General features: G+C 46.1%; 1 protein-coding gene across 4 annotated transcripts in view; it reads left to right on the forward strand.

The window, feature by feature from the left end:
* EYA2 (EYA transcriptional coactivator and phosphatase 2) overlaps positions 1-25,079 on the forward strand; it is a 263,020-nt gene that overhangs the window by 72,535 nt on the left and 165,406 nt on the right. For all 4 annotated transcript variants that reach the window (XM_070801824.1, XM_070801823.1, XM_070801822.1 and 1 more), the window contains one exon: positions 13,741-13,859. In XM_070801824.1, coding sequence (XP_070657925.1) covers positions 13,751-13,859 — 109 coding nt within the window. In that variant the 5' untranslated portion in view covers positions 13,741-13,750. Of the gene's footprint in view, positions 1-13,740; positions 13,860-25,079 lie in introns of those variants that run through there.

Raw genomic sequence — 25,079 nt, forward strand, 5'->3', positions numbered from 1 at the left:
ACCAGGCTCCCCCGTCCCTGGGATTCTCCAGGCAAGAACACTGGAGTGGGTTGCCATTTCCTTCTCCAATGCATGAAAGTGAAAAGAGAAAATGGAGTTGCTCAGTCGTATCTGACTCTTAGCGACCCCATGGACTGCAGCCTACCAGGCTCCTCCTTCCATGGGATTTTCCAGGCAAGAGTACTGGAGTGGGGTGCCATTGCCTTCTCCAACATGGCAAATAGATGGGGAAAAAGTGGAAGCAGTGACAGACTATTTTCTTGGGCTCCAAAGTCACTGCAAAAGCTGACTGCAGCCATAAAATTAAAAGATCCTTGCTCCTTGGAAGGAAAGCTATGACAAACCTAGACAGTGTATTAAAAAGCAAAGATCACTTTGTCAACAAAGGTCTGAATAGTCAAGGCTGCGGTTTTTCCAGTAGTCATGTATGGGTGTGAGAGTTGGACCATAAAGAAGGATGAGCACCGAACAATTGATGCTTTTGAACTGTGATGCTGGAGAAGACTTTTGAGAATCCCTTGAACTGCAAAGAGATCAAACCAGTCAATCCTAAAGGAAATCAAAGCTGAATAGTCACTGAAAGGGCTCATTCTGAAGCTGAAGCTCCAATCCTTTGGCCACCTGATGTGAAGAGCCGACTCACTGGAAAAGACTCTGATGCTAGGAAAGATTGAAGGCAAAAGTAGAAGAAGACAGCAGAGGATAAGATGATTAGATGACATCATTGACTCAATGGACATGAGTTTGAGCAAACTCCAGGAGAGAGTGAAGGACAGGGAGGCCTGGCATGCTGCAGTTCATGGGGTCACAAAGAGTCAGGCACAACTTAGCAACTGAACAACAGCAACATGAATAGAGTCAGCGATTCTAAATGATTGACAGCTTGACTCAGTGAATGAATCAGTGAATGAATTTAGTGTCAACTGTGTTCCTACTTTACCAGCCTTCTTCCTAGCATTTGGAGAGGAGACAGAAAGTACCTCATGCATCTGGGGTGTTGGTTCCCTCTGTATCCCAGCCCTGTCTCAACTTCTGTTAAGTGACATCTTCCCCACTGAAAAGGGGGAGACAGGGTGGAGATGGAGATGTGGACAGGAGGGGCTTGTGGCCGTACCAGTCAGCAGGTGGCATCCTTCCCCCTAGATGTGGAAGTCGTTTGTGGTGACAGCAACCCCTGAATTTCACTGTATTTACAGTTTATTCCTACACTGAACACCAAAGATGTGACATGCATGTATCAGAATGGGAGTCACAGTCTTCTAAGACTGTGCCACTCAAAGGTAGTCTGTGGACTTGCACTGCCAGTGAAATAGATACCTTCCAAGGTTTGTGTTCTGTGGGAGAAATATCTTCTACATCGGGTAACCCCAGACCTCTCATTGGCCTCCACTGACTCATGTGACCATCACCCTTGAGCCAATCACTAGACAGAGGGATGAAGGATGCAAATGGCCAATCTCCAGGCCTGTCAGTCAACCCCACTCAAGCCACATGCACAGAAAGTGGGGGAAAAGCAGTTCCCCTGAAGAAAAGAAAGATGCTATTGCCGCAAGAACCACCAGGACCAAGTGCCAGGCACGCGCTGCTCCCACCATGTTCTTTAAGTGATAACTTTCTCCTCCATGCTGTTACACTGGACATTTCTGCTTTCTAAGCTCCAAGTGGGACTACCAGAATCCCTGTGCAATATATACATGTATCAAATCATCTCATCATATGCCTTAAACTTACGTTATATGTCAGTTATATCTCAATAAGCTGAAAAAAATAAAACAAATGGGATGGGGGAGCAGGAACACCAAGGACATGACAGCCAGGCAGAACTTAATAGTGTGATAACCATAATTAACAAACACCTGTATCATTTGACCAGGAGCTATTGGACTACTTCTCTCTTCTGGGATGGCCTGGGGACAGTAGCATCCAACATCTATGTACTTTTAAATTTTTATTTATTTTTGGCTGTGCTGGGCCTTTGCTGCTGCATGTGGGCTTTCTCTAGTTGGGGCGGTCGGGGACTACTCCCGAGCTTCTCATTGTGGTGCGCAGGCTCTAGGCTCGTGGGCTCAGTAATTGTGGCACACGGGCTTCATTGATCCACAGCCAATATCCACGTACTTCTGATCATGTCTACATACAGTGCTAACCCTGGCAGAACAGTAAACCAGGGGCCTCAAAATCCTTTCCTAGAAGGGCCAGGCAGCAAATGTAAATAAGCGTCCTGTGCAGAGCAGTGACAATGACAGTGACCAGCACAGTGTTTGGAACATATAACAGGCGGTTAATATTGATTGAATAAGTAACATTTATTCATACAGCACATTCATCCATCTTACAACAAATATTTATTAAGTAGTCATCAAGAACCAGGCCCTGCAGGAGATCTGGGGACTGTAGTGGTGGACAAAATAAAATCCCTCAGGTAGGTTGTAATCTGGTTGGGAAGACAGATGGAAATTAAATAGCCTAAAAATTGTTAGAGTGACTGGCATATGAAAGAGAGGGGCATGGGTCCCTGGAATGCGCCGGGGGAAGGGTCTGTACTCAGGGAGGGGTTAGTACCCCAGATCCCTGGGGAAATCCTGCTCAAGTTGAGACCCCCCAAAGGGCAAGCAGAGGGGAGTCGTGTTCCAGGCAGACGGAACAGCATGTGCAAAGGCCCCGTGACAGAGAGCGTGGGGTGAGAGGAAGGCCAGCACCCTGGAATGAGACAGCGAGCGAAGGGAAGCTGGATCAAGGCTGCTCTCAGAAGTTTTTGCTTTGTTCTAAGAACAATCAGAGGTTTTAAGCAAGGATGACGTGAAGGCGGCAGGTTCGGATTTATGCTGTCAGAAGTCCCTCCGGCTGGCGCACAGAGAACAAGCAGGAGGGAGGCCAGAGTGGCCCCAGGGAGGCAGTTCGGAGGGCAGTGGTAGTTGTCCAGGGCAGAGAGGGTGGCGGCTTGGCCCTAGGCGATGGGAGTGGGGGCCGGTGGGGAGAAGTTCACAGGTTCTGTGGATGTTAGCAGATACACTTGACAACCCCGAGTGATGGATTGGATGTGAGAGCTGAAGGGAGAGGGAGGCGGGGGGAAGATCCTGGGTTTTTAGTATAAGCAGTGCCGTCCCCACCCTGCCTAGGCCCGGGGAGACGGAGGTGGAGGGGCAGAGACATTTCACAATAAGCAGATGTATTTTGAATGAAATCAAATGGGGTGGAGGCAGCCAGGAAGGTCCAGGTTTGAGCCACAGCTGTTGCCCCTCCAGAAGCCGGTGATCGCTGTCGGCAGATTTGGATTTCTAAGCCCCTGAAGGCTTCCAGGAGTTGGCCCTCTCTAAGGGCCCTTTGGCTGACTGGCCATCTGTCCTCTGCATCCAGCAGGCAGGGCCCCTGTTCTCAGCCAAGGTAGCAGTGCGCTCGGCGGGGGTGCAGAAAGGTGAGCTGCCCGCCCGCCTGGGACCCTCCATCTGCTTTTGATGCTTCCCAGCCTTTGAAGTCACCCCCGCCCCCACCCTCCAGCTGTCATCTCTTGGGCTCCTCCACACTCCCCCAGAGCTTCTCTGTCCCCAGGGACACTGGTGGTGACAAGGATAACAAATGATGGCAAGCCGCTGGCAGCCGCAGGAGGAGGAGAGGGCAGAGGGCGGGGACTTAGGCCTCTTGCTCCTTTCTCGTTCCTCCTGTCCCGGTTCTGAAGCTGCTGGTGTATCGGGGTTTTGCAACAGTGCAACGCAGGACAAAATTTTATTTGGTAAATGAATCCCGCGCCTTCACTTCCTTTCCCTGCCTTCATGAAAAGGAAGCTGAGTCTTTCTCCTCCCCTCGGACTCTGTTATGACAAGCCTGACTTCTCTCTAAGCTTCCCTGCAAAGAGAATAAACCAGTCTCCTCTTTCAGTAATTGTAAGGGGTGGGGGAGAAAGTGAAGGAAGTGTCCCCCAAAACTGTGAGAGAACTAACTCTGCCTGTCAGACCATGATAGGAACCAGTGGTTTCCAGACAGTCCTCAAGGCGGTTCCCAGCGTCAACCACTTCGTGTTTCAAGCTTTTGTCTGTGTGAATGCCAATAATGTCAGTAATTACTCTTAATTGAATATCCACTCACTCATGCCTTCTCGGACATAATGCAGAACAACCTCCCTGAGAGGGTATTATTATTTTCTCCATTCTGTTGGATGAGGCTCAGAGAAGTTAAATAACCCGCCCAAGGTAACAAGGTTCATAAGACCCAAAGCTAGGATTTGAACCGTAGCAGGTGACAGAGCTGGTTCATTGGGTGTTGGAGCTGGATGGACCCTGGGTTTACATTCTGACCCAGTTTCAGTCGCAAGCTGTGGTTAAGAGCACGCTTCCCAGATGGCTCAGTGGGAAATACAAGAGACGTGGGTTCGATCCCTGGGTCGGGAAGATCCCCTGGAGAAGGAGATGGCAATATTCTTGCCTGGGAAATCCCATGGACAGAGGAGCCTTGATGGGCTACAGTCCATGGAGTCACAAAAGAGTTGGACGTGAATTAGTAACTAAACAACAACTGCATGATTAAGAGTACAGACCCTGGAGCCAGACCACCTGGTTGCGAGTCCTGGCTCCCCAACTCACTAGCAGGTCACTCTCTTAGTCTCCTCATCTCTACCCACATCACTGCATTAAGATGAGCTGATACATACAAAGAGCTCCTAGCCCCAGAGTCAATGCTGTCTAAGTGTTAGCTGTTTTTATTTCGGTTGTCTATAAAATGAGCACTCTAATGGGGCCAGGTTAGGACCTTCAGAGCCCTCAAAACACCAGAGAGATTAGTGCCACTTCCTCTGATGCCTCAGGTAATTCAATAATAAAACAATATGACCCATAAAACATGAACACAACATTCACCCTGTGCTGAAATTCACAAAGCTTTTTTTTTTTTTTAAAGATCCTCAGGGCAGAATAGGAAATGTTCACCAAACACGAATGATTCTCATTTCCTTGGTCCTTGTGCTTTGCTTAGCCCTAAATCTGTGTTTAGTCATCCTGTTGGGAAATATTGCGTGAGCCAAAAAATTCGTTCCCTGAATGAACTTTTTTGGTCAACCCAATAGACGTGGATAATCCTATTTCCCCAGGCGGTTGAGAGAATTAAAGGAGATAATTAAGGTAAAAATTATTGAGAGGAAAGTGCCTGGCACATAATAGGTGCTTGGGACATAGGAGCTGTGGTTAGAAATTTTGGAAGGATTTTTCTCACTTTGTGTTGCCTTGAACTATTCATGTTGCTATAGTTTGTGGTTAATGGTTTGCTTCTATGAGATAGCAGTGCCCATAAGCTCTAGGTGGCAGCAGGAAAGAACAATAATCGGGTTCTTAATTTAGGGTCCTGTTTAGTGTGTGAGGACTAACATTTTTTTAATATATTGTATTTATTTTAAGGACTACTTTTTTTTTTGGCCATGCTGGGCAACCTGTGGGATCTTAGTTCCCTAACCAGGAATTGAACCCAGATCCTCAGCACTGAGAGCTCAGAATCCTAACCCCTGGTGTGCCAGGGGAGTCCTGGGACTAACATTTCTATTGCTTTGACTTCGTTCGTGATATTTATTTATTTGCCTCCGAAGGATGGTGTGTTTGTACTGCTCTAGGCATGTTTGAATTTCAGATCTTGCATTACCTAACAAAGACCCTAGTGCAGTACATTGAATGTGCTGCTGCTGCTGCGTCGCTTCAGTCGTGTCCAACTCTGTGCGAGCCCATAGACGGCAGCCCACCAGGCTCCCCCGTCCCTGGGATTCTCTAGGCAAGAACACTGGAGTGGGTTCCATTTCCTTCTCCAATGCATGAAAGTGAAAAGTGAAAGTGAAGTCGCTCAGTCGTGTCCGACCCTCATCGACCCCATGGACTGCAGCCTACCAGGCTTCTCCGTCCATGGGATTTTCTAGGCAAAAGTACTGGAGTGAGGTGCCATTGCCTTCTCCGAGATTAAATGTAGTTATTGATAAATTGAAGTTTAAATCTGTCATTTTTTTCTATGCGTTCCATCTCTTCTTTGTTTCTTTTCTTTCTTGCTTTCTTTGGATTAATCAAGTATTTTTATTATTCCACTTTCTCCTGGACTAGCTTGTTGGCATACATTTATTATTTTTATTCTCTAAGTAGTTACCCTAAAGATTATAGAATGCACCCATGATAAATCTTTACCAGTTTACTATAAATTAGTACTTGTCAGAGAAGGCAATGGCACCCCACTCCAGTACTCTTGCCTGGAAAATCCCGTGGGCAGAGGAGCCTGGTGGGCTGCAGTCCATGGGGTCACTAAGAGTCAGACACAACTGAGCGACTTCACTTTCACTTTTCACTTTCATGCATTGAAGAAGGAAATGGTAATCCACTCCAGTGTTCTTGCCTGGAGGATCCCAGGGACGGTGAAGCCTGGTGGGCTGCCGTCTATGGGGTCGCACAGAGTCGGACACGACTGAAGTGACTTAGCAGCAGTACTTGTACTACTTCAAGGAGGATGCACAGTCCTTAGAATGTGTTTAGTTTATTTGTTCCTCTCTGCTCTTGAATTTACCCTTTTATGTTGCTCTTTCAGTTCAGTTCAGTTCAGTTGCTCAGTCGTGTCTGACTCTTTTCCACCCCATGAATGGCAGCACACGAGGCCTCCCTGTCCATCACAAACTCCCGGAGTTCACTCAGACTCACGTCCATCGAGTCAGTGATGCCATCCAGCCATCTCATCCTCTGTTGTCCCCTTCTCCTCCTGCCCCCAATCCCTCCCAGCATCAGAGTCTTTTCCAATGAATTTACTCTTCGCACGAGGTGGCCAAAGTACTGGAGTTTCAGCTTCAGCATCATTCCCTCCAAAGAAATCCCAGGGCTGATCTCCTTCAGAATGGACTGGTTGGATCTCCTTGCAGTCCAAGGGACTCTCAAGAGTCGTCTCCAACACCACAGTTCAAAAGCATCAATTCTTCAGCGCTCAGCCTTCTTCACAGTCCAACTCTCACATCCATACATGACCACAGGAAAAACCATAGCCTTGACTAGATGAACCTTTGTTGGCAAAGTAATGTCTCTGCTTTTGAATATGCTATCTAGGTTGGTCCTAACTTTCCTTCCAAGGAGTACGCGTCTTTTAATTTCATGGCTGCAGTCACCATCTTCAGTGATTTTGGAGCCCCCAAAAAATAAAGTCTGACACTGTTTCCACTGTTTCCCCATCTATTTCCCATGAAGTGATGGGACCGGATGCCATGATCTTCATTTTCTGATTTTCATCCTCCTTGAATTTTTATGCTTCCAGAGTATTATTTTGTACTGCAAGTCTATTTGCTATAGTAATCTAAATTTTGTAGCAAAATTAAGTGGCAAGTGATCTTAATTTGTTTCATTTTGTCTTCATATTTGAAGGATTTTTGTTGGCATAGTATTCACATTGGCAGATAAAATTCCATTGTTTTCTGGTTTCCATCATTTCTGTTTAGAAGTCTTATTAGACCTTCTTTAAAAATAATTTGCCTTATTCCCCCTCTGACTGCTTTTGAGATTAGTATATTCTTACATGTGTGTTGTTTGACTGTGATATGCCCTGGAGTATTTTTCTCTGTGTTTATCCTGCTTCTGATTCACAGAGCTTCTTCATTGCTTTGGCTTGATGTCATTCATCAGTCTTGAAGGGTTTTCAGTGAGTTTATCACTAAATATTGTTTCTAAGTTGTTCTCTCTCTCCTCTCCTCTGTGGTCCTATTACATGTATGTTAGACTTTACTTGATGTCCGATGTTTACTTTATGCTTTTTTAAAAACTTGTTTTCCAACCTTCTTTCTGAAATTTGTCTAGTGACTTACATCTCAGTTCATTCTTTTCTTCTGTTATATCCAATCTGTGCTTCAAAGGCTCTGCTGAGTTCTGAATTTCAGTTATAGTACTTTTCGGGTTTAGAATTTCCATTTGATTTTTTTTTTTAAGGAATTCTAGTTCTCTAGTAGCATTTTCCATTGTAAATCTCTTTTCTTGATCACATTATCAAGGTTGTTGAGAAGTCCTTGCTTAGTTACTCTGATATCCGAATCTTATATATGAGTTTGGTTTTTTTGTCTTGGTTTTTGACTGTTTGGTTTTGTCTCTTGCATGCCTGTGTTTTTGTGACATGCTAAGCATTGTGCAGGAAAAATTTTTGGGAACTTTGGAAGATGACGTCTTCCCCAAAAGAAAAGTTGCTCTTTGGCAAGTGGTGACAGTTGAGGCAAATCACTTTTATCTAATAAGAGATTTAAATGATTCAAAACAGGATCTATTTGGTTGGTCCTTACTCCAAGGGAGTGACATTTCAGAGGTCTCATGAAAAGGCCGATTTGTTTACCAAGGAGTCTCATCTTGATGGACCGTGAACTCCAATTTTGTCTCCCTGGTACTGGGAGATTGCCAAATCTCTGCTTCATTCCTTGCCTTCTTAGCCACCACCTTTCTGCTTTGCTTCTCTGACTCTTACCCCACCCAGGTTAGGTTTCAGCAAACGTCTCAAAGGTAATGACTGTCAACGACGTCAGGCTGACTTCTCTGTGGTTCTCACATCTCTAAGATCTTAGCTCCTTGGGTCCTAGCTGCCTTAGTAACCTGAACTCCAGTTTTTGTCTCCCCAGCTCATTGAGACTGGAAGACTCTAAGCTGCTTCTTTTTTCTTCTGTGCTTATAAATTGGCAAATGTCATAACGGGAACAGTAGTCGAGGCCAGACTTAGCTCAGTCCACGTCTCACCTCTGGGACCCTGGGCCTTTGAGTCCTGCCTTAGTTGCCCTGCAATGTCTTCTTCTTGTTGTTCAGTTGCTCAGTCATGTCTGACTCTTTGCAGCCCCATGGACTGCAGCACACCAGGCTTCCCTGCCCTTCACCAGCTCCCGGAGTTTGCCCAGGCTCTTGTCCATCGAGTCGGTGATGCCATCCAACCATCTCATCCTCTGTCACCCCTTCTCCTCCTACCTTCAATCTTTCCCAGCATCAGGGTCTTTTCAAATGAGTCAGCTCTTCGCATCAGGTGGCCAAAGTATTGGAGTTTCAGCTTCAACATGAGTCCTTCCAATGAACACCCAGGACTGATCTCCTTTAGGATGGACTGGCTGGATCTCCTTGCAGTCCAAGGGACTCTCAAGAGTCTTCTCCAACACCACAGTTCAAAAGCATCAATTTCTCTGTGCTCAGCTTTCTTTACAGTCCAACTCTCACATCCATACATGACTACTGGAAAAACCATAGCCTTGACTAGACAGACCTTTGTTGACAAAGTAATGTCTCTGCTTTTTAATATGCTATCTAGGTCAGTCATAACTTTCCTTCCAAGGAGTAAGCGTCTTTTAATTTCATGGCTGCAGTCACCATCTGCAGTGATTTTGGAGCCCAGAAAATAAAGTCAGCCACTGTTTCCACTGTTTCCCCATCTCTTTGCATGAAGTGATGGGACTGGATGCCATGATCTTAGTTTTCTGAATGTTGCACTTTAAGCCAACTTTTTCACTCTCCTCTTTCACTTTCATCAAGAGGCTTTTTAGTTCCTCTTCACTTTTTGCCATAAGGGTAGTGTCATCTGCATATCTGACAGTAATACTCAGTAAAAAAAAAAAAACCATAAGCTATGGGACTGAGGCCAAAAGTGTCACATTGCTGTCTCTTTCCTCATCAGGCTTGTCTGATGGCACATAACCCATGGAGCTCAAACACAAAAGCCTGTAAGACCACGGGGAAATACAAGGAGATGGAAAAAGAAAGGTCAAATATAAGACACTAGGGAGTGGTGGGGACTGTGGCAAACGAGCTCATATGCCTTGGCCAAAGTGGGCAGCCAACTGATAGTTGCAATACAGAAACAGTCAGTATTCCTCTAATTCTTCAAGAGAAGCTGAAACTCTAGATTCTTATGTGAAATCACCTCATTTTAAAATATTGGCAACTACTTCAAATATTTTTAAACCCTAAGAAGATGTAAAACAGTTCCTTACGTTTTTCACTGGATTTGGTCATTTAGCTAACAATTTGCTGCTTTCCATACCCACACTCAGAGCATTTGTATGTCTAGAGACCAATGCAATTTTTTACAACATTGTCTATTTTTTAACCTTCAATTATTTGCATATATCAAAAAGAATGAAGGGAATGAGTTTGGATAAAATGCAAATTTCTGACACCTACAGTCAGACAATAAGTTCAGTGTCTGCTATTTGCCACTCTCCACGCAATATGTTTTGATATATTAAAGAGATACAGAGGCCTCTTTCTGGAATGCCTTGTGGCATTTGAGGAACAAGAAAACTGGATCTCAGGACCCATGTATACATGGGAACACTTAGGACCCAAATGTTTATCAGCGAACAGAGAGACATAAACACTAGGAGCTAGTTTGTGTGGAATTTTCTCTTTTTATATGTGGTAGCACATATAAAGTACTTCCTATATGCAAGTCCTGGGATAAGTGATTTCTTTCTTTGTTATAAATTATTAAGTATTTTGGGCATGCAGAGATGTAGAGTAACCCTATGAGAGCTTCCCTGGTGGCTCAGTCAGTAAAGAATCCACCTGCAATTTGTGGGGAAGATCCCCTGGGAAATCCCATGGATGGAGGAGCCTGACAGGCCATAGTCCATGGGGTCACAAGAGTCGGACATAACATAGCGACTAAGCCACCACTTGTTGCTCAGTCGCTAAGTCATGTCCAACTCTTTGCGACCCTGTGCACTGCAGCATGCCAGGCTTCCCTGTCCTGCACCGTCTCCCGGAGCTTGCTCAAACTCATGTCCATTGAGTCGGTGATGCCATTCACACCTCATCCTCTGTCACCCCCTTCTCCTGCCCTCCACCACTTGCTTGTTAGAGGAAGCAACAAGCTTCCTTGTTTTTAGGGGGGTGGCAAACTTTTACTGCCAGATATGAAATATTTTCAGCTTTGTGGGTCTCTATGGCAACTACTCTATACAGAAATTGCAGCATAAAAGTAGCCGTGAAGGATACAGTAACCTGCCAAGCAGGGCTATGCTCCAAGAAAACTTTACTAATGGACACTGAAATTTGAATTTCACATAATTCTCACAGGTCATGAAATGCTATCCTTCTTAGGATTATTTTCAACCATTTAAAAATATGAAAGACATTCTTAGTTCATGGGTCACATAAAAACAGATAAGCTGGATTTGGATGGGTCAGAGTTTGTGTCAACCTCTGAACTACATTGTTGCAAACACAGTTGAAGCCCCAGGGTACCTCTTTCTAAATTTCATCCCCTGATGACCCCTAGCTAACCATTCTCCTGAAACAGGTGTCTATCCTTCCTATACATACGATTATCTTTTTTATTGATTGTACCTCTCCCTGAACAGTGTGTCATATTGATTTGTATACTTTTGAACTTCATAAGAATGGTATCGTATGTTGGGTACCCTCTGTCTCATTGCCCATGGCTTTGTCTGGCAAACTGTTCATCGTGCTGAGTGGGGCTCCAGGGCAATCTTCTTCATTGCTGTATTGTATTCCACTGTGAGACCTTTCTACCTGTATTCTTCATTCCTGTGGTAGAGAATGGGCATTTAGGTTGCTGCCTGGTAGGTCCTTTATTTGTGTCTCATCTCTTTGCATCTTCACCATGACCTTGTAATGGAGATACTGATAACCCCCATTGTTCAAATGAGAACACCTTTGACTTAGAGCCCTTTGGTTAACTCGTTCAAGGTACTGAGTAGTGAAGTGGAATTTGAATCCACAGTCTTTTCAGGATGGAATGTGAGTTCATAACCATGTTGCCATCGATTGGTACACTGTGTTCTATTAACACAGTAACGATGGATCCTGCCAAGGATGACCTTGGATACTAATGTGCAGTGACTACCATAGCCTTTCTCTGAGGACGACTTGAATCAGTGTCACGTGTTATTGGTTGTAGTTCAGTCCTTTGAAAATTGCTGTGTTTGACGTTGTATACATTAATAAAAAACCTTACTCCCCGTATACATGATATCATATGGTATTCGTCTTTCTCTTTCTGCCTTAGCTCACTTAGTATGATAATCTCTAGATCCATCCATGTTGTTGCAAATGACACATTTTTTATGGTTGAGCAGTATTCCATTGTGTGTGTGTGTGAACCACATCTTCTTCATCTGTTCATCTGTCGATGGACAGTTAGGTTGTCTCCGTGTCTTGGCCGCTGTAAACAGTGCTGCCGTGAACACAGACGATGCATGTATCTTTGAGAAGCAGACTCAGAGACAGGACAGACTTGTGGTTGTGGAAGGAGAAGAATTGGGGGAGGGCTGGTTTGGGCGTTTAGGATTAGCAGATGTAAACTATTATGCATAGAATGGATAAACAATAAGTTCCTACTGTATACACAGGGAAACTATGTTCAATATCCTGTGATAACCATTATGGAAAATAATATGCCAGAGGATGTATATACGCCATACATATATATGTATATATATATATATATATATATATATAACTGAATCACTTTGCTGTACAGCAGAAATTGACACAAATTGTAAATCAACACAAAGAGCCCAGGCTGGTGCTCTGTGATGACCTAGAGGGGTGGGATAGGCAGGGGTGGGGAGCAGAGGGAGGTGCAAGAGGGAAGGGGTGTGTATATAATTATAACTGATTCCCATTGATACATGGCAGAGACCACCACCACATTATAAAGCAATTATCCTGCAATAGAAAAAGTCAACCATACTTCAGTAAAATAAATTTTTTAAAAAAGAAACCGAATGAGGTTTGGGTTAGGGAATGACCTAACCAAAGTGGGGCTAGAAATTTAAGAATAAGTACTGACCTAGTGCAAGAGTTGGAGAAGGCAATGGCACCCCACTCCAGCACTCTTGCCTGGAACATCCCATGGATGGAGGAGCCTGGCGGGCTGCAGCCCATGGGGTCGAGAAGAGTCGGACATGACTGAGCGACTTCACTTTCACTTTTCACTTTCCTGCATTGGAGAAGGAAATGGCAACCCACGCCAGTGTTCTTGCCTGGAGAATCCCAGGGACGGGGGAGCCTGGTGGGCTGCCGTCTATGGGGTCGCACAGAGTCGGACACGCCTGAAGCGACTTAGCAGCAGCAGCAGCGGTGCAAGAGTTATAAAATTTTTCATTAAAAAATGAGAATGACCCCGAGAGATTTGTCCCTTTTCTTTGCTGCCCTCTCCAACCCTCCCTCCGTAGCGTTTATCAAAATCCTGGGTAATTCAGGAGCTAGTGTATTCTTTCTTGATGGGGACTACAGTGCTGGGCTGAGTGCTCTGCTGCCAGAGGGACGTTTACATATCCATGACATCTTTTGAGCCTTCCTCCGTTTGCATAAGTGACATGTAACACCACATTCAGTCTCTCTTAACTGCAGTCAACGCCACTTTCTCTCCATGCCTCTGGCTTGTAGGAATCCAAATTCAATCCTACCTCGCCACCTGTTTCTCTCTGCCTCTACTGGAAAGTCTCCCTGGCTCACTCCAGCTTAGTTAGATGACATTTAAAAGGCCCAAATATAATTTTTCTAATGGCAAAATACAGGAGGAAGGAGGGGAAAGTTTTAATCAAGTGGGTGTATTCTCTGGAGGGGAGCAAGTACTTCATTTCAATTCCTCATTTCCCTCTGATGAAAAGTTCAGTGAATTTTTATGATGTAGAATTTATAAGATGGCTGAGTTTAGGTAATCAGCTTTAATATTTATACTCTTAGGGAAAGAAATGGGAATCATTAGTAGGCATGCATAATTAATGAATAAATTATATTTCCCTTTGTTTTCTTGCAGGTACAAGGAAATGCTAGAACTACTGGTCTCAGCCAGCCTTACTGTAAACAGTGATCGTCCGGGTAAACTGAAGCCTAGCCGTGCTGACGCCGATGTCTGGACTCTGAGTGACAGAGAAGGTAGGCCTCCTGCTGTGTGCTTTAGCGGGCCTGGTGGTGGTTCCGTTCAGCCCACGGAACACGGTAAGAGACTGACAGCCTTAGACACGCATCCTCTCCCAAGTACCGTCATTACGACAACTTCTCTTCCCATCCAATTAGATTATTGACTCTGGACCAAAACTTTGTACTTTGCTAACAATTTTGTCTAGTCATTAAAGGTAAAAGTATGCTGGTTCGTGTTCTGAACTTCCTGTCTTGGTCTCCAGTTCCAAGAAATGCTGACACCTCCACAGGCACTAGTCAGTTTCAGGTTCCATGCCCGGCCCCGGGTGTGTCCTGCAGGCTCTGGGGCTGGACCTCTCCTACCACCGCCCCATCCAAGCAGGCATCCTGTTTACGGGGGGTTGACGTTGGGACAACAAGTCATCTGGCTTTTGCTTTCAGGTCGGGTTGGAGTCAAGGAAGCAGAGGAGAGTTAAGCTGTTTAAAAAATTATTGGCAAATGATGCAGTCGGACGAGTTTTCACTAGAACAATTCCAGCTATTGTTTGCACTGTTTGGGATCTGTCAGCCTTCCTGGTAAAGCTCAGAGTTACTTAGCAAAAGGCATTAAGCTATTATGTTTAACCATTGAGCTTAACCCTTTGTTTGAGCAGCTTTGAGATTTGCTGCTGGTTTTCCAAGACCCCTGGCTGTCTCTCCTTCATTGTTTGTGTTTGAGGCCAGTTCGTGGGGACACAGTGCTATGTAATTGTCATGGAAAACCAAAGAGACAGGGTTCTAGTTGAATATAACATCAGAAGGAATTTGCTTTTAAGCAACTCCAGGCTTTGGGGAGTGATTACTGCTGTCACCAAGACAGCAGTCAGTAATGTCTTACATGCTGGTTGTGAAGCTGAAACAGCCTTGCTGAAAGTACCATCAAGAGAGTCTGGGCTCCTGTGCCAAAGCTACATAGTAGACCAACACAGCCTCGTTCCTCCCAGGCCTGTGGAGCATCTGGATAAGCCACCCTGAGCTCTTTGAGAGTTTGAGATAATTTCCGGAACCCTGTTCAAAGACCGTCTTCCTTTTCCTTCAGCCTGAAGGCACCAGTCAACTAAAGACTCTTCATTTCAGAGCCAGTAGCAACAGAAAAGGACATAGACTGCTGAGAGGGGAGGATCCCAGACTGACTCCCAGCCAAGTGACCTTGGGCAAATGGCTCAACCTTCCTGGGCCTCAGCTGTCTCACCTGTCAAATGGAGAGCTGGGAAACATGACCACTTCATAGGGTGCTTACTGCAGGGATCAAATGAGGTGATGTTGTGTAAAAGGTTAGTCCTTCAGTCGTGTCTGACTCTTTGCTAGCCCATAGACTTTAGCCCGCTGGGCTCCTCAGTCCATGGGATTCTCCAGGCATGGATACTGGAGTGGGTAGCCATTCCCTTCTCCAGGGGATCTCGCCAACCCAGAGGTCAAACCTCAGTCTCATGTATTACAAGCAGATTCTTTACCGTCTGAGCCACCCGATTGGAAGTGTGATAAATAAACTTACGTCCATTGAATTAAATAGCCACAACGGGGACTTCCCCGGAAGTCCAGTGGGTTAAGACTCTGCACTTCCAATGCAGAGGACTCGGGTTTGATCCCTGGTCAGGGAACTATCACGTCCCACATACCACACAACATGGCCAAAGAGAAAAGAACAGATAGTCACAGTGGACTCAAACCCGTGCTTGCAAACTTGGCAGCTCACAGCCAAGCCTGGCCCTCAGGTACGTCTTTGTCTGATTTATACTGTGTTTTAAATAAAGGTAACTTGTAAAAATTGAGAGAGTGTGCATAAAAATCTAGATTTCTAGTTTCTCTGGAGATGCCGAATGCTCTAGAAGTGCTGGGCCTCTGTCCCCACCAGGGAACCTGGCTGCCACCACTGGGGACTGAGGGGCAGCTGTGGCGAATGTGACTGCCACCCCCTCTTGCCCTTTGTTTTTGTGAGCATCTATTCCGTCTCAGGCCCTGTTCAAAACAATAGAAATCTAAATGAATCCTCCTTCTCCTCCATCACTGTCAGAGCAAACCCTTGGCACCTGCTATGTGTCAGGCATTAATGTGTATTAACACTTTAGTGTCTGTAACTCTAAGAAGTGGACACTTGTTTTACAGGTGAGACACAGGTTGCTGCTGCTAAGTCGCTTCAGTCGTGTCCGACTCTGTGCAACCCCATAGACGGCAGCCCACCAGGCCCCCGTCCCTGGGATTCTCCAGGCAAGAACACTGGAGTGGGGTGCCATGTCCTTCTCCACAGGTTAAGTGGCTTGATTGAGATGACAGTTTAGTGATTGCCAAATTTGAACCTACGTAAACAGAATGGGCAGAGAAGGCAATGGCACCCCACTCCAGTACTCTTGCCTGGAAAATCCCATGGACGGAGGAGCCTGGTAGGCTGCAGTCCATGGGGTCACTAAGAGTCGGACACGACTGAGTGACTTCACTTTCACTTTTCACTTTCCTGCATTGGAAGGAAATGGAACCCACTCCAGTGTTCTTGCCTGGAGAATCCCAGGGATGGGGGAGCCTGGTGGGCTTCCGTCTATGGGGTCGCACAGAGTCGGACACAACTGAAGTGACTCAGCAGCAGCAGCAGCAAACAGAATGGGAAAGACTAGAGATCTCTTCAAGAAAATTAGAGATACCAAGGGAACATTTCATGCAAAGATGGGCTCGATAAAGGACAGAAATGGTATCGACCTAACAGAAGCAGAAGATATCAAGAAGAAGTAGCAAGAATACACAGAAGAACTGTACAAAAAAGATCTTCATGACCCAGATAATCACGATGCTGTGATCACTGACCTAGAGCCAGACATCCTGGAGTGTGAGGTCAAGTGGGCCTTAGAAAGCATCACTACAAACAAAGCTAGTGGAGGTGATGGAATTCCAGTTGAGCTATTTCAAGTCCTGAAAGATGATGCTGTGAAAGTGCTGCACTCAATATGCCAGCAAATTTGGAAAACTCAGCAGTGGCCATAGGACTGGAAAAGGTCAGTTTTCATTCCAATCCCAAAGAAAGGCAATGCCAAATAATGCTCAAACTACTGCACAGTCTCACTCATCTCACACGCTAGTAAAGTAATGCTCAAAATTCTCCAAGCCAGGCTTCAGCAATATGTGGACCATGAACTTCCTGATGTTCAAGCTGGTTTTAGAAAAGGCAGAGGAACCAGCGATCAAATTGCCAACATCAGCTGGATCATGGAAAAAGCAAGAGAGTTCCCGAAGAACATCTATTTCTGCTTTATTGACTATGCCAAAGCCTTTGACTGTGTGGATCACAATAAACTGTGGAAAATTCTGAAAGAGATGGGAATACCAGACCACCTGATCTGCCTCTTGATAAATCTGTTTGCAGGTCAGGAAGCAACAGTTAGAACTGGACATGGAACAACAGACTGGTTCCAAATAGGAAAAGGAGTATGTCAAGGCTGTATCTTGTTACCCTGCTTATTTAACTTATATGCAGAGTACCTCATGAGAAACGCTGGACTGGAAGAAACACAAGCTGGAATCAAGATTGCAGGGAGAAATATCAATAACCTCAGATATGCAGGTGACAACACCCTTATGGCAGAAAGTGAAGAGGAACTAAAAAGCCTCTTGATGAAAGTGAAAGTGGAGAGTGAAAAAGTTTATTTAAAGCTCAACATTCAGAAAACAAAGATTATAGCATCCGGTCCCATCACTTCATGGGAAATAGATGGGGAAACAGTGGAAACAGTGTCAGACTTTATTTTTCTGGGCTCCAAAATCACTGCAGATGGTGACTGCAGCCATGAAATTAAAAGACGCGTACTCCTTGGAAGGAAAGTTATGACCAACCTAGATAGCACATTCAAAAGCAGAGACATTACTTTGCCAACAAAGGTTCGTCTAGTCAAGGCTATGGTTTTTCCTGTGGTCATGTATGGATGTGAGAGTTGGACTGTGAAGAAGGCTGAGGGCTGAAGAATTGATGCTTTTGAATGTGGTGTTGGAGAAGACTCTTGAGAGTTCCTTGGACTGCAAGGACATCCAACCAGTCCATTCTGAAGAAGATCAGCCCTGGGACTTCTTTGGAGGGAATGATGCTGAAGCTGAAACTCCAGTACTTTGGCCACCTCATGCGAAGAGTTGACTCATTGGAAAAGACTCTGATGCTGGGAGGGATTGGGGGCAGAAGGAGAAGGGGACGACAGAGGATGAGATGGCTGGATGGCATCACTGACTCGTTGGACATGAGTCTGGGTGAACTCTGGGAGTTGGTGATGGACAGGAAGGCCTTGCGTGCTGCCATTCATGGGGTCGCAAAGAGTCGGACACGACTGAGTGACTGAACTGAACTGAACTGAATCAGACTCCAGGGCGTCCCGGATGGCAGAGTGGTAAAGAATATGCCTGCCAGTGCAGGAGACACAGGTTTAACCCCTGGGTCAGGAGGATCCCCTGGAGAAGGAAATGGCCGCGCACGGCAGTATTCTTGGTTATGAACCCGTTTTAGAGATGTGGAACTTGAGGCTTGGGGAGTTGAGTAACGGGCTTAAAGTCACACAGCTCGTGGTAGGGCCAGGAATTAAACCCAGTCCCCTGGCTCCAGTCTCTGCTTCTAAACTCAAGATCTTAAGGGTCTTCAGACCCCAGATGTTCACCCCTCACCCCCAGTGGTAGTACCCACAAACACCTCGTCTCTCTCCTTTTTTGGGACTTGGAGCTGTCTGCACCCTTTCCAATGCCGGGGGGAGCGGGCGGGGTAGGGTCAGCGGGAGCCAAGAGAAAGACTTTGGGAGTCAGCAAAGGGGCAGAGAGAGGTTGCTTCCAAATTCAGACCAGGCAGGGCTGGCAGGGTCAGTTTACACACACACACACCCACACACACACACACACCCACACACACACACGCACACAGACAATGTACACATGTTTCTTTCTCTTGATTATTGGTGTGGGCAGCGAGCTCTGGGACTCAGCAGGGGACATTCCACTCTAGCTATGGCCTCAAGTGTCAGACTCAGCTACTCTTCCTGCCCGACCTCTGGTCTCCCTCCTCCTGGGCCCACCCCTTCTGTTACAGAGTGACCACAAAGATCCGCCCCAAAGGAGGACCCCAGGAGACATGGGCCACAAGGCCTACACTCCAGGAGGTCTGGAGGGGAAACTCGAACCCAAGAAACCCCCCAAGGCTCCCATTGTGTTTCCTACTTTAAGTCCTACCTTTTTAAAGTCCCTGGTCTAGTGGCCTAATCTCTTGGGGACTCATTTGCCTCTTCTGTTAAGTAGAATAATTAGTCCACCAAGCTCATGGTTGATGTGAGGTTGAAATGACTTAAAACATGGAGAGGGCTTGGTGTTTTTAAAAAGTATAGAATCAGATCTAAATTCCTTACTCTTGGCCGGGGGCTCTGCTTTGTGACCCTGGCAGCCTCTCAGGCTGGACTCCACCCCATTGCCCCTGCCATGGCGCCCAGCCCCTGGCCTTGTTTCTTTTGCTGTAACTGACAAGTCTGATTCTGCCCTCAGGGCCTTCACATGTGCTGTTCCTCTGCTTGGACCAGGTTTCCTCCCATCCCAGGACCATCACTTCATCCTTCAGTTCTTAGCAGAGAGGTCTTTCCTTTCAGAAGTAATCATTTGTTTATTCATTCATTTATTCATTCAAGAAGTGTTTTCCTCAAGCACATGCCCAGCATTGTGTAAGTTCTAGGAAGGAAATACAAAATCTTTGCCTCCTGGAGCCTAACCCGGGGTGCTGGTAGGGCGAGGGTCTGATGGTAACAGTAGATAAGAAAGATATATAGCATGTGGATGGTGCCACACACTGTGCTGGGGGGGCAGAAAGCAAGGTGGGATAAGAAATGCAGGGACATGGGATTGCAGTTCTTGTTAGGGGCACTAGAAATAATGTCACTGGGAAGGGAACACTTGAAGAAGGACCTGGAAGAGCAAGTTCCCTGGCCATCCAGCGGTTAAGAATCCTCCTTGTAACACAGGGGACTTGGGTTTGATCCTGGTCAAAGAAGTAAGATTCCACATGTCTTGGAGCAACTAAGCCTGTGCACTGCAATGAAAGGTCCCACATGATGCGATGAAGATCCCGTGTGCCATAACTAAGGCCCAACACAGCCAAATAAATAGATTAATTTAAGGACGAAAAAAAAAAAAAAGACCTGAAGGAGGTGTGCGAGAGCACTTCATGGTGACAGAGAGGAAGAGCCTTAGGAGCAGAGGAAATAGCATGTGCAAAGGTCCTGAGGCAGCAACTGTCCCAGAGCACGTGAGGAGCAATAAGGAGGTTGGTGTGGCTGGAGCCCAGTGAGCAAGGGACCGGTGGCAGGGAGACGAGGTCAGAGAGGCACCCAGGATCAGACTCCGTGAACCCTTGGAAGGACTTGGCTTCTACCCTGAGTGAGATGGGAGCTATGGGAGGGCTGAGAGCAGATGAGAGATGATCTGGTCTATGTTGACAGGATCCTTCAGGCTGCACGTGAACAGGACCGGGGATGCACACAATGGGAGTCCAGGAGCTAAAGAAGAAACGTTACAGCAACCCAAGTGAGAGGCCACGGTGGCTTCGATGCGGTGGTGGTGGTGGAGGGGAGAACAGGTCAGGTTCTGCAGCAGGTTGAGGGGGAAGTCAGCAGAACATCCGGCCATGCTGTTCTGTTTATTTTGTTTGTATTCCTGCTCCCTGCCTGGCGTGTTGTGTTTGCTCCCTTGCTTTTTGTCTGCCCTTCCACCAGAATGTAAGTTCTCTGAAGGCAGATCTTACCTACTTATTTGCTTACATATCTGCTGAGAACAAGGTATGATGCATAGTAAGTGCTTAAAAAATACTTGTCAATAGAAAACAAACTTACAGTTACCAAAGGGGGGCAGGGCAGGGATAAATTAGGAGTTTGGGATTAATACATACTACTATACATAAATTACTCCTTGGAAGGAAAGTTATGACCAACCTAGATAGCATATTGAAAAGCAGAGACAATACTTTGCCAACAAAGGTCCATCTAGTCAAGGCTATGGTTTTGCCAGTGGTCATGTATAGATGTGAGTTGGACTGTGAAGAAAGCTGAGCGCCAAAGAATTGATGCTTTTGAACTGTGGTGTTGGAGAAGACTCTTGAGAGTCCCTTGGACTGCAAGGAGATGCAACCAGTCCATTCTAAAGGAGATCAGTCTTGGGTGTTCTTTGGAAGGAATGATGCTAAAGCTGAAACTCCAGTACTTTGGCCACCTCACGTGAAGAGTTGACTCATTGGAAAAGACTCTGATGCTGGGAGGGATTGGGGGCAGGAGGAAAAGGGGATGACGGAGGATGAGATGGCTGGATGGCATCACCAACTTGATGGACGTGAGTCTGAGTGAACTCCGGGAGTTGGCGATGGACAGGGAGGCCTGGAGCGCTGCAATTCATGGGGTCACAAAGAGTCGGACACAACTGAGCGACTGAACTGAACTGAACTATATATAAAGCAGATAAATAACAAGCACCTACTGTATAGCACAGAGAACTATACTCAATATCTTGGGTTTTTAAATTAATTAATTAATTTCAATGCTCCATGTCTTAGTTGCAACACGTAGGATCTAGTTCCCTGACCAGGGATCAAACCTCGAACTCCTGCATTGGGCGTGTGGAGTCTTAACCACTGGACCACCAGGGAAGTCCCAGTAGGCTTTTTTTTTTTTTTTTTTTTTGGCTGTGCTGCTTGGCCTGTGGGATCTTAGTTCCCTGACTAGGGATCGAATCCACATATGCTGCAGTGAAAGAGCAGTCTTAACCTCTGGACCACCAGGGAAGTGCCTATAGCCAATATCTTGCAATAACCTATAACGAAAGAAAATCTGGATCACTTTGCTGTACACTTGAAACATTGCAAACCAACTATACCTCAGTTCTTTAAAATGATACTTACCATGTTTAAAAAGAAGAAGAAATAGTTGTAAAAGGAATCAAGACAGGAGACACAGCATTCTGCAAGACTATAGGATGTGGTGATTAAATGAGCTCCACCCTCCATGATCTCACAGCCTTAGCACAAGCTGTGTCGCCTGTCTGCAGCGCCCTCCCTTGCTGCTGCTGCTTTTTTTTTTAAAGACAATTCAGTTTCTGATCACCAGGTAACACAGTCCTTATAAAAAAACTTGAATGCTAGGCCAAATTCCCCTTTGCTGCGTTTACCCAATCTTAGTGGTTTCCTCCCCTCCCCAGAAGTAACTACTGTTATCAGTGTTTTGTGTTCCTGTTATTGAAGATTTCTTCTATGTCTAACAAGTGCATAAATGTATATTTCTGTAATTTAAGGAGATACGTTTATGTTCTCACATTCTCCAGTGCATCTAAGTCACCTTGGAAGTTCTGTTGGCACACCGGTTGCAGGGCCCCATTCCCACATTTCTGCTTCTGTCATGGTTTGGGGCTGGGGCCCAAGAATTTGCATTTCTAGCAATTCCCAGACAATGCTGATGTTACCAGTCCAAGGACCATGCTTTGGGAACCAGGCTCCAGGACATTGGGGCCTGGTTGCGCATTGGACTCTCCTGGGAAGTCTTTTGGTAAAAATTTAATGCAAATGTCCAGATCTTACCCCCAAGGAGTCTGATTTAGTTGTTCAGAAATGTGACCCAGGCAGTGAGGTTGTTTTTTTTTTTTTTTTTTTTTGGCTGCCCCACGAGGCATGTGGGATCTAAGTTCTCCTGACCAAGGATCGAACCCCACCCGCTGCATTAGAAGCATAGTGTCTTAATCACTGGACCGCCAGAGAAGTCCTGAGATGTTTTTAAAGCTCTCCAAATGCACCCAGTTTTATGCACCCAAGGTTAATAACCCCTGCTCTAGATGTCTACTTCAGGGCAAAGACAATTTTTTATTCCTACATATGTATTTAAATTTCTGTTCCTAATTAGCACACAGCTCAGTGCCTGACTTATGGTAGATCCTTAAAAATTACTTATGGTTGGATGAGTGAGTGAGTGAATGGAGGTGAAGTGGATGCTTGGTTAGGTGGATGGGTGGGTGGTGGATAAATAGAGTAGCCTACGGGCTTCCCAGGTGAGGCTAGTGGTAAAGAACCTGCCTGTCAATTCAGGAGACATAAGAGATGCAAGTTTGACCCCTGGGTGGGGAAGATTCCCTGGAGGAGGGCATGGCAGTCCACTCTACTGTTCTTGCGGAATATCCCATGGACAGAGGAGCCTGGCAGCCTTCAGTCCGTGGGGTCACACAGAGTTAGACAGGACTGAAGTGACTTAGCACGAGGAACCATGGATAACTTCAGGTTGATATTGGTTTTGAGAATAAGATGTTCTGGGGAATAAAAGAGATAAGGCCCATGCAGTCCTTAGCAGCGTGCCTGGCTTGTAGGAACCACTTGAGAAATAGAAGCTATCGTTCGTTACCATTTAAGGCAAAATTGGATTTGAATTTTATCCCGTCTTCTGGAAGGAGGAGGGAAAAAGTTATGGAACTAAGGAAGCAAAGCTGAATCAAGAAAAAAGAAAAAACTTTTTTTCTTCTAAAATGCAGACACATTTTGCAAAAGCTGAGACTATAATCTCATTAAGTGTTTCCTTGGAGAGGTGAAGTCACCGCCCTGTGAAACAAGCAGCTGTCAGATGCACTCAGGCCGCCTGCGCCGCCTCTGCCCCGGGGTGATGTGGTTTCGTTTCCAGTTTCAGTCACCGGTTCTAGCCAGGGGCTGGCAGGTTTTCCTTCATTTTCCCCAAGCCAGGTTGAGCTGCCCAGAGCTTTGCCTGGGTCTGGCCGGGGGAGGCACAGATCAACCTGACCTTTGGCATTTTGAAGCCTTTTTCAGCGGGCTTCCTGGGGGGGCCTGTGCCCCCAGAACGACCTACCTCTACCTCTACACACTGGCCTCCTCATACAGTGCTCCCTCCTGCTGTCTCTGCCCCTGGTCTCAGTGCCGCTTAAAGCATCCACAGGAGGGAGATGAGCTGATGAAATTTACAGGCACGCACCTTCGGCAGCACAGACCGGCCTCAAGACATCTCGCATTATCTCATCTCATGGGGATCAGTTGGAAGTGGCCCCTGGGGCCCAATTAGGCAACATAATAGTGGTGGCTGCCTTCAGAATCATTAGTTTCTTAATCCTCCCAGTGAAAGGAGAGGTAAAAAAAAAAAAAAAATGTGGGGACACTCAAATTGGGCTTACAATGGAAGTCGATTAAGCGAGACCTCAGGAGAATAGAAAGCTAATAGTAGCTCCTCTGTGTTGATCAGTTACCATTTGGTAGGTACCTGCTTTGCAGCAGCCCTACAGGGATGAGATGGTGCCCCATTTTGTGGATGTGGAAACTGAGGTTTAGGGAAAGGAAGTGATGGACCCAGGGCCATACAGTTACAGTGCAGCAGAGTCAGGATTTGAATTTGACCCCTTAGCCCATGTACTTTCTTTGGAAGGAACCATAAGACAACAAATTATGAGACTTGAGTTGTAAATCTGGTCCACAGTGGGTGCATGGTAAGCACTGTTGAATGAATGAACCCACCGGTCTGTCCGTGGGTAAGTTACATCACACAGTCACACACACACAGTCACACACTACCTGTGTGCCCACACACACGGACTCCAGCTCTAGTTTCCTCATATTCCATTAGATCATTTCTATTCCCTTCTTGGCCCCGGTATGCATTTGCTTTGTGACTTCTGGAATGAAGATTTATTTTTATGAAGCCAGAGCTGGGACTTCCTAATAATTTGCAATTCCTTATGAGCCTGTGGTCTAAACTCTCACTACTCGGAGTGGGGTTTCCGGGCCTGCCGTGTCAGCGTCACCTGGGAGCTTCCTTGACCTACAGACTCGCAATCTGCATTTTAATAAGATCCCTGGGCGAATCCTGTGCATAGTCACGGTCCAGGTGATCTTCTCTGTATCCGTGCCTTCTTCTGCACCTTGGTACAATTATAATTAAGTTCTTTACCTGTGTATTTGTTTACCATCAGTCTCCCCTGCTAAGTGGAGGGTGGCTCAGACAGTAAAGTATCCACCTGCAATGCAGGAGACCCAAGTTCAGTCCCTGGGTTGGGAAGATCCCCTGGAGAAGGGAATGGCTACCCGCTCCAGTATCCTTGCTTGGAGAATCCCGTGGACAGAGGAGCCTGGTGGGCTGCAGTCCATGGAGTCACAAAAAGTCGGACACGACTGAGTGACAGACACTTCCACTCTCACTCCCCTGCTAAACTGGAGTGTCCATGAGTACA

This window comes from Bos indicus, chromosome 13 (genome assembly GCF_029378745.1).
Source record: "Bos indicus isolate NIAB-ARS_2022 breed Sahiwal x Tharparkar chromosome 13, NIAB-ARS_B.indTharparkar_mat_pri_1.0, whole genome shotgun sequence".
In the NCBI taxonomy this organism is placed as follows: domain Eukaryota; kingdom Metazoa; phylum Chordata; class Mammalia; order Artiodactyla; family Bovidae; genus Bos; species Bos indicus.